At 34.8% G+C, this 15590-nt stretch overlaps 1 protein-coding gene across 2 annotated transcripts in view; it reads right to left on the bottom strand.

Annotated features, from left to right (window-relative positions):
• The window catches only part of NUP153 (nucleoporin 153), a 75456-nt gene that overhangs the window by 23893 nt on the left and 35973 nt on the right, over positions 1–15590 (bottom strand). For both annotated transcript variants that reach the window (XM_036868307.1, XM_036868306.1), the window contains exons 6-14: positions 14492–14608; positions 14361–14405; positions 14196–14252; positions 11920–12066; positions 9007–9059; positions 8623–8749; positions 5208–5345; positions 4458–4556; positions 3331–3418 (exon numbers count right to left, since the gene is read on the bottom strand). In XM_036868307.1, coding sequence (XP_036724202.1) covers positions 3331–3418; positions 4458–4556; positions 5208–5345; positions 8623–8749; positions 9007–9059; positions 11920–12066; positions 14196–14252; positions 14361–14405; positions 14492–14608 — 871 coding nt within the window. The remainder of the gene's footprint in view (positions 1–3330; positions 3419–4457; positions 4557–5207; positions 5346–8622; positions 8750–9006; positions 9060–11919; positions 12067–14195; positions 14253–14360; positions 14406–14491; positions 14609–15590) is intronic.

Here is a 15590-nt window from a genome sequence, read left to right on the forward strand (position 1 = left end):
CAAAGATCAATAAAACTAAAAGCTGGTTCTTTGAGAAGATAAACAAAACTGATAAACCATTAGCCAGGCTCATGAAGGAAAAAAGGGAGAAGACTCAGATCAACAGAATTAGAAATGAAAAAGGAGAAGTAACAACTGACACTGCAGAAATAGAAAGGATCAAGAGAGATTACTACAAGCAACTATATGCCAATAAAATGGACAACCTGGAATTCTTAGAAAAGCACAACCTTCCGAAACTGAACCAGGAAGAAATAGAAAATATAAACAGACCAGTCACAAGGCCTGAAATTGGAACTGTGATTAAAAGTCTTCCAACAAACAACAGCCCAGGACCAGATGGATTCACAGGCAAATTCTATCACACATTTAGAGAAGAGCTAACACCTATCCTTCTCAAACTCTTCCAAAATATAGCAGGGGAGGAACACTCCCAAACTCATTCTACGAGGCCACCATCACCCTGATACCAAAACCAGACAAAGATGTTACAAAACAAGAAAACTACAGGCCAATATCACTGATGAACATAGATGCAAAAATCCTCAACAAAATACTAGCAAACAGAATCCAACAGTACACTAAAAAGATCATACACCATGACAAAGTGGGGTTTATCCCAGGAATGCAAGGATTCTTCAATATATGCAAATCAATCAATGTGTTACATATTAACAGATTGAAGGATAAAAACCATATGATCATCTCAATAGATGCAGAAAAAGCTTTTGACAAAATTCAACACCCATTTATGATAAAAGCTCTCCAGAAAGTGGGCATAGAGGGAACCTACGTCAACATAATAAAGGCCACATATGACAAACCCACAGCCAACATCGTTCTCAATGGTGAGAAACTGAAACCATTTCCACTAAGATCAGGAACAAGAAAAGGTTGCCCACTCTCACCACTATTATTCAACATAGTTTTGGAAGTTTTAGCCACAGCAATCAGAGAAGGAAAAGAAATAAAAGGAATCCAAATCAGAAAAGAAGAAGTAAAACTGTCACTGTTTGCAGATGACATGATACTATACATAAAGAGTCCTAAAAATGCTACCAGAAAACTACTAGAGCTAATCAACGAATCTGGTAAAGTAGCAGGATACAAAATTAATGCACAGAAATCTCTTGCATTCCTCTACACTAATGATGAAAAATCTGAAAGAGAAATTAAGGAAACACTCCCATTTACCACTGCAACAAAAAGAATAAAATACCTAGGAATAAACCTACCTAAGGAGACAAAAGACCTGTATGCAGAAAATTATAAGACACTGATGAAAGAAATTAAACATGATACAAATAGATGGAGAGATATACCATATTCTTGGATTGGAAGAATCAACATTGTGAAAATGACTACACTACCCAAAGCAATCTACAGATTCAATGCAATCCCTATCAAACTACCAATGGCATTTTCCACAGAACTAGAACAAAAAAATTTCACAATTTGTATGGAAACACAAAAGACCCCGAATAGCCAAAGCAATCTTGAGAAAGAAAAACAGAACTGGAGGAATCAGGCTCCCAGACTTCAGACTATTACTACAAAGCTACAGTAATCAAGACAGTCTGGTACTGGCACAAAAACAGAAATATAGATCAATGGAACAGGATAGAAAGCCCAGAGATAAACCTACGCACATACGGTCGCCTTATCTTTGATAAAGGAGGCAAGAATATACAGTGGAGAAAAGACAGCCTCTTCAGTAAGTGGTGCTGGGAAAACTGGACAGCTACATGTAAAAGAATGAAATTAGAACACTCCCTAACACCATACACAAAAATAAACTCAAAATGGATTAAAGACCTAAATGTAAGGGCAGACACTATCAAACTTTCAGAGGAAAACATAGGCAGAACATTCTATGACATAAATCACAGCAAGATACTTTTTGACCCACCTCCTAGAGAAATGAAATAAAAACAAAAATAAACAAATGGGATCTAATGAAACTTAAAAGCTTTTGCACAGCAAAGGCAACCATAAAAAAAGACGAAAAGACAACCCTCAGAATGGGAGAAAATATTTGCAAACGAAGCAACTGACAAAGGACTCATCTCCAAAATATACAAGCAGCTCATGCAGCTCAATATCAAAAAAAAAATAACCCAATCCAAAAATGGGCGGAAGACCTAAATAGACATTTCTCCAAAGATATACAGATTGTCAACAAACACATGAAAGGATGCTCAACATTACTAATCATTAGAGAAATGCAAATCAAAACTACAATGAGGTATCACCTCACACCAGTCAGAATGGCCATCATCAAAAAAACCTACAAACAATAAATGTTGGAGAGGGTGTGGAGAAAAGAGAACCCTCTTGCACTGTTGGTGGGAATGTAAATCTCCAGCCACTATGGAGAACAGTATGGAGGTTCCTTAAAAAACTAAAAATAGAACTACCATATGACCCCGTAATCCCACTACTGGGCATATACCCTGGGAAAACCATAATTCAAAAAGAGTCATATACCACAATGTTCATTGCAGCACTATTTACAATAGCCAGGACATGGAAGCAACCTAAGTGTCCATCAACAGATGAATGGATAAAGAAGAAGTGGCACATATATACAATGGAATATTACTCAGCCATAAAAATAAACGAAATTGAGTTATTTGTAGTCAGGTGGATGGACCTAGAGTCTGTCATACAGAGTGAAGTAAGTCAGAAAGAGAAAAACAAATATCATATGCTAACACATATATATGGAATCTAAAAAAAAAAAAGGTTCTGAAGAACCTAGGGGCAGGACTGGAATAAAGAAAAAAGACGCAGACGAGAGAATGGACTTGAGGACACAGGGAAGGGGAAGCTGGGACAAACTGAGAGAGTGGCATGGACATATATACACTACCAAATGTAAAATAGACAGCTAGTGGGAAGCAGCCGCATAGCACAGAGAGATCAGCTTGGTGCCTTGTGACCACCTAGAGGGGTTGGGTAGGGAAGGTGGGAGGGAGACGCAAGAGGGAGTGGATATGGGGATATATATATATACGTATAGCTGATTCACTTTGTTATACAGCAGTAACTAACACACCATTGTAAAGCAATTAGACTCCAATAAAGATGTTAAAAAAAAAGGGAAGATTTCATTTATAATAAACTATCACTTTATTTTGACTAAACAAAGACAGTGGATAAATTTGTTATTGTGACCATCCCTTTCACATCCAAACTGTAACCATTCACATTTAGAGAGCTAATTGTATTCAAACGAAACCATTTACAAGAACTGCCAAAGGTAAAAGATAATTTAAAATATCAATCTAATGTATTTTTATGTGAAATATTATGGAAATGGTTCCTTACCTGAACTCCTTGTAAGTGGCTCTGAGGCACTACTAGGGCCACAACGTTCTGCTGTCTTTGCCATGGGCACACTAAATGTAAATCCAATCTGTAGAGAGAGAAGGTGTCTTTTCAGTGTCCATTTAGCTTCAAATGATTATCAAATATAAAGCTCTATTTTATGCCAAGTCAAAAAAATATACTGAATTTCACATATTCTAAGATTCACAGTTTCTCCTATTTTAAATCTCTAAAACTGGTGTGCTTCTTATAATGAATGGTGTGTCACAGTTTAACAACAGCATTTAAAATTTCTGAAGCATTTTTTCATTCAAAGCAATATGTAAAATAATGTGTTCCTAATGCCCAGTTCTGGATTTCTAAATGCCATTTCCTAATAAAAAGTATGAGACTTTATGGCCAACAAGTGCATTTCAGGCATGTGGCAGGGAAGTTACAAAATGATCTGGAACATCTAGTTGTGACAGAAAACAAGGACACAGTGAAAAACAGAAGGTAACATGTTAAAATGATACACATGCCAAATACAGGTAGGGCAATTCGAACATTAAACTTATGTATTATTCATACTCAAAATATTTATTCTTAATTATGAAGAAACAAATACATACTGTGGGACATAAAAACTTCCAACTTTTCTAGATTAAAGTCAATTCAAGAGACATGTTAACTAAATTCAATATGACTTAGATTAGTCCTAATCGTAACTGGATCTAGGACCAAGAGAAACAAACAGCAATTAAAGGACAGTCTGGGGCTGATGGGTAGATCTGAACATGAACACTATTACTATTATATCATGTTACATTCTTGGATAGGATAACTGTATTGTGGGTATACAAAGGAATATCCTTTTTCTTAGGGGATACACGGAAAGGTATTAAGGGTACCAAGATGTCTGCATCCTAACTTTCAAATGGTACATAAGAATATGCATATGCATATATATATATATGTATATATAGTGAAAAATATATAGATGTTCATTCAAAGTTTTCTGTACATTGGAATTTTTTTGGTAAGAAAAGTGGTATTTCTTACTACCAATGGCATCTTAGATTTGATTTTAAAAATACAGTATGCCTTTGAAATCAATAAATATGAAATAGTCCTTGCTTGCTACTTACAGATGACGGAGGTAGTACATCTGCCTCAGTAGATTTTACAATTGGAGATGAAAATCTAAACAAGGGGCTGCCAGTGCTGTTTGGAGAGGTCATTTGTACCTAGTTTTCCAAATTATTAAAGAAACGATACAAAAAGAGTTTTTTAGAAAAGAAATTGACAATAAAATAGACCTTAAGCAAAATTAATTATTACAAAGAAGCCAAAAGCAATTTTTTCCCCTTTTGAATTTAAAAATCACTTTTTAACTTCTGAAAACTACTTAACAGTTAACTGCTATAAGATCTTGCTTCCCCTTGGAAGAGGAATATACATTACCTTAGAGGGAGATATTTATCTAAAGGGGAAAAATAACATCTACAAGAATATGTTCAGAAGATGTAAAAGTCAGGAAAAAAAGCATAAAAATTTCAGGAGCAGATTAAAAATGTTAATACTACTTGAGAAACAAAAACATAAATCCACTCTCACTGAAAACAAAAAAAAAAAAAGTATTTTAACTGGAAAGATTGTTTGGAAGCAAACTTATAATCAACTCTTCCTCTAATGCATTCATAAGAATTGAAGAATGCTCCCATCATGATGTACATTAAAAAAAAAAAAAAGCAAAACACTATTTCCATTTTTCTCATCTTACTGAGTTGTTAATTTCCATAGTGAAAATTAATCATTGCTTTAAACAGCTTAGCTTTTTGAAAATTAAAGAATGAGAAAAAACAAAAACCACCTCTATTGGTGCAATGGTTTTTTACCTGGTTGGTTAATGACTGTGAAGGACCACTGGGCGATGGAGAGGAAGCTGTGATCACAGCGGAACTGAAACTGAAGGTAGGCAAGGAAGAACTGGCGATGGGTAGAGAGATTTTCGGTAATACTGGGACTTCCATTTCCTAAAACACAACATGTTTTACAATGGTATATTTCATCTTTCGTGTCATACTTTTGTCTCTACTTATTTTCAGGTAGAACTGATATATCAATAGTTACAGGTAAGTCTAGAATAAACAGGGATACGGTAGCACTATGCAGGCAATGTTAACGATGTGAGCTCTTGAATAAAAAATAAATAAATAAACAAGATATGAATCCCAGCTGTGCCACCAGTCAGCCATGAGACTTCGTGAACCTAACTGACCTCAGTACCAATTTCCTAACTGGTGAAAATGAGAAAAAAAATTAACATACCATAGTTGTGGTATTAATACGAAAGAAAGTCACTTTTGGTCTTGGCATGTAAAACAAGCATTTAATAAACGTCAGCACTGGTAAGTCTGGTGAACTGCCTTGGTTTTTAACTCAATATAGCAAAGACCACCACTAGTCTCAAATGACCCAGATTAGAACAGACAAAAAGAGTTCCACTTCTGCTAATGGTGGAGGAGCTTGTGCCTGACCAATGCTCTGACAGATAGGAATTATAGACTCTGGACAATATATTAAAAACATCCATCTGAAAACACTACAAAGCAACCAAAAGCAAGCAGATACTGAAGGGAAGAAGATACTTAGAAGAAGGGCTTCTTCTGAGTGAGCTTCCTGCTCTCTTTGAGTTGATGCCAGATGGATAGTTGAAATTCAGAAAGAAAACTGCAAATCTGTTGGTTGAGGCATTCAAAGGACACAAAAGGGTGATCACAGTAGGTAGAAAATAAGGGGAGATGCAGGAATGAAGAGCCACAGAAGGGAATCCCAAGTCTGCATATAAACTGTCTAAATCTCTGGCAAACCAAATCTCTGTAAACTACAGGTGTGTAATAAAGGCACTTGGAGAAAACAAGACTAAGAATCTGTCATCATAAAACCTGCTCTATAGGTTCTTCAGGGTGAAGGGAAATGATACCAGATGGAAATTCAGATTTCTGGAAGAACTGGAGAATATGTGAGGCTAACATCCTTTTTTCCTCTTAATTTTTCCAATTAACCTAAAAGAAGACAGCTTTCAAAAGGAACAAGAGAGAAACAAAAAACAAGTGGGAAAAATAGAAAATTAAAAAAAAGGTAGACCTTAATCCAACCATACCAATAATATAAGTAAACATTCCAATTAAAAGGCAGAAAATAGATAAAAGGACAAGACTCAATTATATGCTGTCTATAAGAGGCTTAACATTAAACGAAAAGGCACAGATTGAAAGTAAATGGATGGAAAAAGATATAACTTGCAGTTAGTAAGCATAAGAAGGCTAATTCCAGTAATAAAGTGTCTGGCTATATTAAACACTGGCTAAAGCAGGTTTCAAGACAAAGAATATTTCCAAAGATTTTTTTAAAGGACATTTAGTAATATTAAAAGGGGCAAATCACTGAGAAGCCACAATAGATATAAGGTGTATGCACCAATGAGGGCCTCAAAATAAGTAAGCAAAAATTGACATTATAAATGGGAAAAAGACAAATTCACCAAATAAAAGTTGACAATTTTAACTCATATCTCAACAATACAGTAAACAGACATCTCCCCACCCCGTTCCCTCCAAAATTCAGCAAGAACAAAGATCTTAGAAATACTATCAGTCATCTTATCTAACTGATATCTGGAGAATACTATACCCAACAACCGCAGAATATACATTCGTCAAGACTCATCAAGCAGACCATGTGCTGGGCTACAAAACAAGTCTCAATACATTTCAAAACATTAAAATCATGACTAAATCCACTTCTTAATAATCCATGGATCATATAAGGAATCAAAAAGGAAACTAGGAAAAACATAAAAGCAGTACTATACATCTCCTAGAAGAAAACATAGGAGACTTTTTTGGCAGCCTGGGGATAGGTTTCTTAGGACACAAAGAACAGTAAAAATAATGGGAAAAAATGGGTAAGTTCAGACTTCATAAAGTTAGAACATCTGCTTATTAAAGGATACTGTTAAGAAAAGGATTAGGCAAGTCAAACTGGGAGAAAATATTTGTAAGACACGTATCTGACAAAGTACTTGGGTCTAGAATTTATAGAGTTGCTACAACTCGATGATAGTAAGACAATCCAATTTTTAAAAGAGCAAAAGATCTAACTGACACCTCACAAAGGAAGATATTATGGCCAATAAACACATAAAGAAGAACACATTATTAAGCAAGAGGGAAAGGCAAATTAAAATTACAATGAGACACCATCATACACAAAGCAGAAGCGCTAAAATTTAAAGGATGACAGTCAACTACTGATAAAGAGTAGTTGATTAAGAAAAGCCCCACACTGCTGGTGGGAGTGTAAAATGTTACAATCACTTTGGGGAAAACAGTTTGTCAGTTACTTAAAAAATTAAACACATTATCATATAACCTCATAACTTCACTTCTAAGTATTTATCTTAAGAGAAATAACTTATGTCTACAAAAAGGTTCAAGAATGTTCACAGAAGCTTTATTCACAATAGTCAGAAACAAAAGAATACATACTGACTAACTGTATCAATATGAAGTTCTAGAACCAGCAAAACCATATATATATATATTATGGAACAAATGAGAATAGTGACTGTCCCTGGGGCAGGAGGCAATGGGCATTGACAGGGAAGGTGCATGAGTGAACTTTCTGGAGTGATGGAAATGTTCGACAGCTTGATAGGGGTTTGGGTTACACAGGTGGAAACATTTCTCCGGACTTCCCTGGTGGTCCAGTGGTTAAGAAACCATCTTGCAATGCAGGGGATGCCAGTTCGATCCCTGGTCAGGGAAACCAAGATCCCACATGCCATGGAGCAACTAAGCCCGTGCGCCACAACTACTGAGCCTGCACTTTAGAGCCCGCGAGCCACAACTACTGAGCCCGTGTGCCACAACTACTGAAGCCCACACGCCTAGAGTCCATGCTCCGCAACAAGAGAAGCCACCACCATGAGAAGTCACCACAATGAGAAGCCAGCGCACTGCAATGAAGAGCAGCCCTTGCTCACCGCAACTAGAGAAAGCCCACGCAGCAACGAAGACCCAACGCAGCCAAAAATTATAAAAAAAAAAAAAAAGCCTGACAGCTTAACACACACACACACTTTTAAGGAACTGTTTCAATGGCAGATTATTCTTGTGCTGGGTCTCCCCAAATCCCACCCCTCCAGGGGACCTCCAGGTCTCCCCCTCACCACCACACCAAAGCTTTTAATAATAAACTTCAAGGTATTACAATGCTTCAGAACACATGTTAAGAGTACAACCCTACCTCCTCCTCTTGAGGTTCAGATGCCACAAAGCGCGTCCTCTCTCGCCTCATCTTCCCACCTCCACCACCTACTCCAGAAGACAAACCATTGGCTGCAGACACACTGAAATCTGGGTAAGAAAAGCCGCTAGGCAAAGAAAAAGAAAATTAAAACCAATGATGTATTACTCTGGTCCATAACTTGTTAACTAATTTAACACCGAAAAATTAGAACGGGTAACAACTGAGAAAATAAATGTTCAGCTGAATGTGATTTTAAAAGCTGACAGATGTGTGTGTGGTTTCTATTTTTTTAACCTTCTTAATCTTCAAAAAGGCAGATACAAATCAAATACAGACCTTACAAATGAGTATAAAGAAGCTTCACTATAAAGATGACATTACCTTTCTCGTTGTTCTCTATTTTGTCCTGGTGTCATATTTTTTTCATATCCAGTCTAGAAAAGAATAAACACAATGTATTTACAAGCTTGCTTATTTAATTTTCTTAACACCACCCTTCTATCTGTGAATTTTAATATTTGGAATCAGGAATTTGATGATTTTTTAGTTAATGAATCCTAAAATCTGCAACCTATACCCTGTCTCCTGAATGATGACCAAGAGCTACAGTGTGATTAGACACATAAACTGTCACTAAGCACAACTGTCCTTTCAACAAAACAGCAGTGTACAAATTTAATACACTTACCAACCACAAAAATACTTTTACTTATCTCTCATTAAGGCCTATTAAATGTGCAATCAAATTTACAAGGATATTCCTTTTGAAGTGATTCTCTGCAACTTAAGAGTTCCTCCATCTAAAGGAATCAGGGTTCCTTGGAGAAATGGCTGATTACAGGGCTGGGGCTGAAAACTCACAAGATGAGCCTGGGTTGTTTTACAGTATCAAAAAGAAACTAAGGGCTTGAAAAATGATGGGGAAATATTAAAAGGACACACAGGAGCCAGTTCAAAGGCCAAATATGGGACAATATGAGCATCAAGATAAATAATGCTAATAAAAGATTATAATCTTATGAAATATAAGAATTCACGCTGACTTAAATAGGGAAATACACACAAAAAAAGAGAAAAGAAAACTTCCTACAGTAGAAAGCCAACTTCATAAAGGTAGAAGAAATAGTGTAATTAGAAAACCACCATTTGGCATCTACAAATAATAGATTCAGGCAAATATCATCAATAATGCTAACACTGGTGGGTGAAAAAGATATTTATCCTCTCAAAGATATCTTATTAATTACGAAAGGTAAAACAGTAACTTCACAGTGAAGAAATCCCACTGACGCCACCTTAACTAGTTATCACAGTGTCAGGAGTGGGACCAGCTGGTAGAGCGTGCCTCCTAATACGACACAGTGAGAAGAGTTCAGACTCTATTCTGTGGTATTACTACCAAAAGTACCACACCGGAGTCTAATCATGAGGAGACGTCGAACACGCAGCTTACTTTACTCTTCAGAACTATCAATGTTATGAAATACCAAAAAACAAACAAATAAAAAAACCCTAAAAACCTGTTCTAGACTAAAGGAGATAAAGAGATATGACAACTAAGTGCAAGACATGATCTTGCATTTTCTTTCTTTCGGGACAACTGGCATCTAAATAAAATCTGTAAATAATAGTACTGTACCGATATCAAGTTTCTTTCTGGTTTGGGTAATTGTTCTGCAGTTATGTGAGGGAACTCCTTGTTTGTAGAAAACACAGAAAAACATGAAGGAAATGTAGTAAAATGTGGAGTTCTTAAGATTTTTCTTGCAAGTCCAAAATTATGTTCAAATCATTTTTTTAAAGTTTGATAAAGCAAATATGAAAAAATGTTAAAGATTGGTGAGTCAAGTTAAAGGAAATGGGTAAATATTGTACTATTCTTTCAACTTCAGTTTGAATATTTTCAAGAAATTGAGTTGTTACAAAGATTGAATGAAATTAAACATAAACAAAGGCACAAATAGGAAGATGTTATGTAAATACCAAAAAATGCACTTTAGTTAAATGACACAGGAAAACAGACAAACCCAGGATATGAGACACATCATATAAGACAACTGACCTGGCCTTTTCAAATACCAATGTGCCTAACAATTCTACTCCAAGCTATAAGACCTAAGAGAAATGAATACCTATGTCCACAAAAAAACTTGCACACAAAAGTTCACAGCAGTATTTATTCATTACAGTTAAAAAGTGAAAACAACCTAAATGTCCCTCAACTGATGAATGGATAAATGTGGTATATCCAAACAATGAAATATTATTCAGCCATAAAAAAGGACTGAAGTTCTAATATATGATGTGAACCTCAAAAACATAAGTGAAATAAGCCAAACACCAAGGACCACTTATTTTAAGATTTCATTTATATGACATGTCCAGACAAGCAAGCCTATAGAGAGTGGTTGCCTAGGGCTTGAGGGGTTAGAGGTGGAGAGTGACCACTAATGGATGTGAGATTTGGGGGAGGGGGAGGGGATGGTGATGAAAATGTTCTAAAGTTGACTGTACTGATAGATGAACAACTGTGAATATACTAAAACCACTGAACTGTAAACTTTAAATAAATAGGTGAATGGCAAGGTATATGAATTATATCTCAATAAGGAAGTTATTTAAAAACAAAAACAATGTGGTGAGCATGAAGATTTGAGGTCTAGAAAGACAAAACCAAAAGTAATATGTGAAACCTGTTTGGATTCTGGCTCAAAAAAGTAGCCATAGGGAATTAATTCCCTTGCAGTCCAGTGGTTAGGACTCTGTGCTTTCACTGCCTGGGCCCTGGGTTCAATCTCTGGTTGGGGAACTAAGATTCCACAAGATGCACGGCATGGCAAACAAAAACAAAAACAAAAAAACCCAAACAGCTATAAATAACATATGAATATTAACTAGATATTAGATAATATTAGGAAGGAACTGACAGTAATTTGCTTAGACATGACAACATAGGAGATCTATACCAAAGCAGTTTGGGGTGAACAGTCATGGTGTCTAAAATTTATTTTCAAATAGTTCAACAACATAAACAAAACACACAAATAAAGCTAGTTTGGCAAAATTATTTAATCTAAACAATGAATATATACTAGTGTTTACTAGTAAACACTAATTTAGGATTTGACCAAGGTGCCAACTATTTAAAGCCATACCAATTCGTAATCATCACTAATTCACAAACTTTACGCATTATCTAGTTGCTAGACTGCAACAGTAGGTTACTGGTACTTTATTTATTCTTACTCATTTTAATCGATATTCAAAGACCAGTGAAAATAAACACATACTCACACTGTGCTTTTTATCTATTCTTTGATTAGTCTTCCTTAATTCACCAGAAGGGGTCAGAGATGGTTTAAAATAAACAGTTCGATTTGCTGCTACGGAAACTGGCTTTGGGGTCATGAGTCTCTGAACAGGGGGGTGTTGAGAGTCCACCTTCCACACAGGCAGAAATCAAAAGACAAACTTTTATTTTCATTTATCAGCGATGCATATCTAAAAATTATTTGACAATAGCTAATGTAACCCAGAAATTATGAGTACTTCCTAGAGAAATACCCAGTGGGTGCAAACAAATACTCGGAGGAAAAACTGAAAGTAAAGAACCAAGGGTGTGTGTGTGTATTTATATTATTAATTTATGTATGTACTTATTTATTTAGACATATACCTACATATACACATATAATTTCAAAACAGTTTCACAGACTATTTTATTCTAGACTTAATGACTTTTCACACACGTGACACACACAAAATGGAAACGATTGCAGAGTATTTTGAATAATCTAAGCTTTTACAGGATGAATTTCAAACATATGAACCAAAACAGATTCTGCCACATTTTACCCAAATTACTATCTACATTCTCTTTTTTTTTAACTAGCTATGAAAATATTTTAATTGCTAAAAAATGAGCAAATCTCTCTCCAAGTAAATTTTCTTCCATTGTTATTTAAAAACCAAATCAAAAGTCGTACAATTTAAGTCCAATTAGTAAAGCACTGTGAAGAATTCCAAATCTTAAGATGAACTGGCTTCATTATCTAAGTACACAAGTGTTTTGTCAACATTCTTTTGGTACACTGAAAACACAGTAAAAATCCTGTTGGTGCAAGACGACTATAAAGCCAACAAGAGCTTCTACTCTGTCCAAAGACTGTAATACTATGAATAGAGTCCTTTCACCCAGCAGCAGCTGTGAACAGCATTGGTTTCCAGGGCAAAGCCTCTGTATAGTTACTAGCTCTTCCCTAAATCCTCATCACAAATGTAATCCTATAATTCAATGAGCAAGTCTATTTTGTAGACTGTTCTGATTACAACCGTAAAACCTTAACTACAATACTGTATTCTGGTCTTCATACTTCCTAGCACCCATTACCAAAATTTTATTGATACTATACTCAACCATTAATAAAATTTTTATTGATGAGAACTTCTCTTATGGCACAATTTTTAAATTTTACTTCTTTTTAAGCAATCTGATATAAGTGAGTCTGAGAAAAGCAGCTAATGGCTTAAATTAATCCCATCACAGCAGCCAATAATGAATTCTCTCTTGCCTTATTACAAATGTCTGGGTACTACGGAAAATTGAGACGCAATGCTATCCCAAGAAAAAACTCAATTAAGCTTTCAGAATTTCAGTAACAATAATTATAATTTACCAATATCTTGAATATAGTTCCCACAATTAATTCAGAGATTTATGATAATTTTAGTCAACTACTGCTGGGGGAACTTGGTATCATAATAAATGCTTTCACAAGTAATGATCTGGGAATCTGCTTCCCCTGAAGGATATTTAACTAGCCACAAATATAACTGACAAAAAATATACCTCTTTAACTCTAACTATTAAGCATTTTTTTTCCCCCACAGTAACCTCCAAAGCTAATTTTAACCAAATAGAATACACTAAAAAAGGTTATCAATGTATAATCTATATTATATTTTTTATTAGCTCTGCTATCTTGGAACAGTACATTGGCTGACTGATGGAAGATATGCCAACTAGAAATCCCATCACACATAACAAATTTGACATAATGTTTGTTTATGAGGAAACAAACATAATGTTTGTAAGAGTCACTCATAAAGACTGACAGGAATATATAAAATAGATAACTAATAAGAACCTACTGTATAGCACAGGGAACTCTATACTCTGTAATGGCCTATATGGGAAAAGAATCTAAAAAATGAGTGGACATATGTATAACTGATTCACTTTGCTATACACCTGAAACTAACAAAACATTGTAAATCACCTATACCCCCCAAAAAATTTTTTAAAATAATAAAGTTAAAAAAAAAAAAAGACTGCCAGGATACTGAAGATGGAAATGCCAAATAACCAAGAAATATTCACAGAGCATCTACTACATATACAGCATGTGGTAAGGCCCTCACAAGAGGCTACAATGTCCAAGTAAAAAAATCTATTTTTTCAAACATGTTCCCTAATGACCATCAACTAAAGTCAATTTGTATATTTGCCAACTTAAAAATAAATACAACAAAACTGCCAATACCTTAAATAAATGCTAAAGAAGTCTTACCTTTTCCCTTCTGGCCTGAAAATCTGTGGTGGTATCTATCCCACTCCTATCAAGAGGCTGAAAAAATAAAACACTATTAGAATAGATGAGAAACTTTGAAAAAATATGACTCTCATACCAATATATAAAAATATATCTCCTAAAAAGATTTAAAAGTCAACTTACGGAATTCAGAGGAGAAGAAAAAACAGATGGAATTCTTTTTGCATCCTGTTAATGTTGAAATAACAAAATTAAGATTTTTCACTAAACTCAAATTCTGTTACACTCCTGAATTTGTGATTTAAAAAATTTACCACTAGAGGGCTTGACATCTTCTCTAAAGACTGCAATATCCTCCGAGCTGTTGAACTAGTCACACCATAGGATTGTGCGTTGAGTTGCTTAGCTTTCATCTGTCTTCTGACTGGTACCTATAATGTAAACCTTGAGTTATTTGTTGGAACTGTAAACTCTAAAGCACATATTTCAGGCAATGAAAATATTTACAAAATAGAATGAATGTGAGAAGTGAAATAGGATTAACTGTTAACAGCAACTTATCCCTGGGTGGTATCATTAAGCTCATGTTCAACGTTTTTTCTTTATGCCTTTCTTGAAAATTCAATTCTCTGAGAAATTACTTTTACAATCAGATAAAAATGATAAGATAGCACACGCTACTCTAAAGACCTGTCAGCTATGTTAAATGTGAAAAATGAGACAACTGGTAAAAAGTTATAGTATCACCTGGATCAATTTATCCCTGATATTTAAATCAAAGAACACTAATGAGAACTGCATTAGTATTAATTATTTTTGGTATTAAATAACTTCTAACTATAGTAACATCCAAGATAGCTAAACAAGACTGTAAACTTTTATTGAAATGGAAATTAAAATTTTTAAACTGACTTGTTTCTCAAATTTTAAGGAAAATTTTAAATACTCAGGCTATTTCTTAATAAATGACTTTTAAACGTTAAAATTGGAGTTAAGGAAAAATCCTTATAAAGAATAGACATGTACCCTTTAACACACAAGCAATGTTTACAAATTCTAATAGAAACACTTCCTTTTGTCATGAACGCATTATAACATTCCAATAGCCAAGTGACTACCACAAAACATCCAAGTGACTACCACAAATGTAGTCTGGAAATGCTTAATATAAAAAAAGATATATGCTCACAATCAAAATATAACTCAGTTTCTGTAAATAGCTCATAATATCTGAAAAATTGAATCATAATAACTACTTTAAATAAGTTTCTCTATCTGATACCAATATTCATTTTATTTTCAGAGTAGCTGCAATATTCTATGTTAGTTTTATTAAGAACTTGGTGCACTGTTTAGGATTGCTGTTCAGGCCAGAGGCTTTGGCAAACATGAGGCAACATTAAAATCCTTGGG

Source organism: Balaenoptera musculus, chromosome 11 (assembly GCF_009873245.2).
Source record: "Balaenoptera musculus isolate JJ_BM4_2016_0621 chromosome 11, mBalMus1.pri.v3, whole genome shotgun sequence".
Lineage (NCBI taxonomy): Eukaryota > Metazoa > Chordata > Mammalia > Artiodactyla > Balaenopteridae > Balaenoptera > Balaenoptera musculus.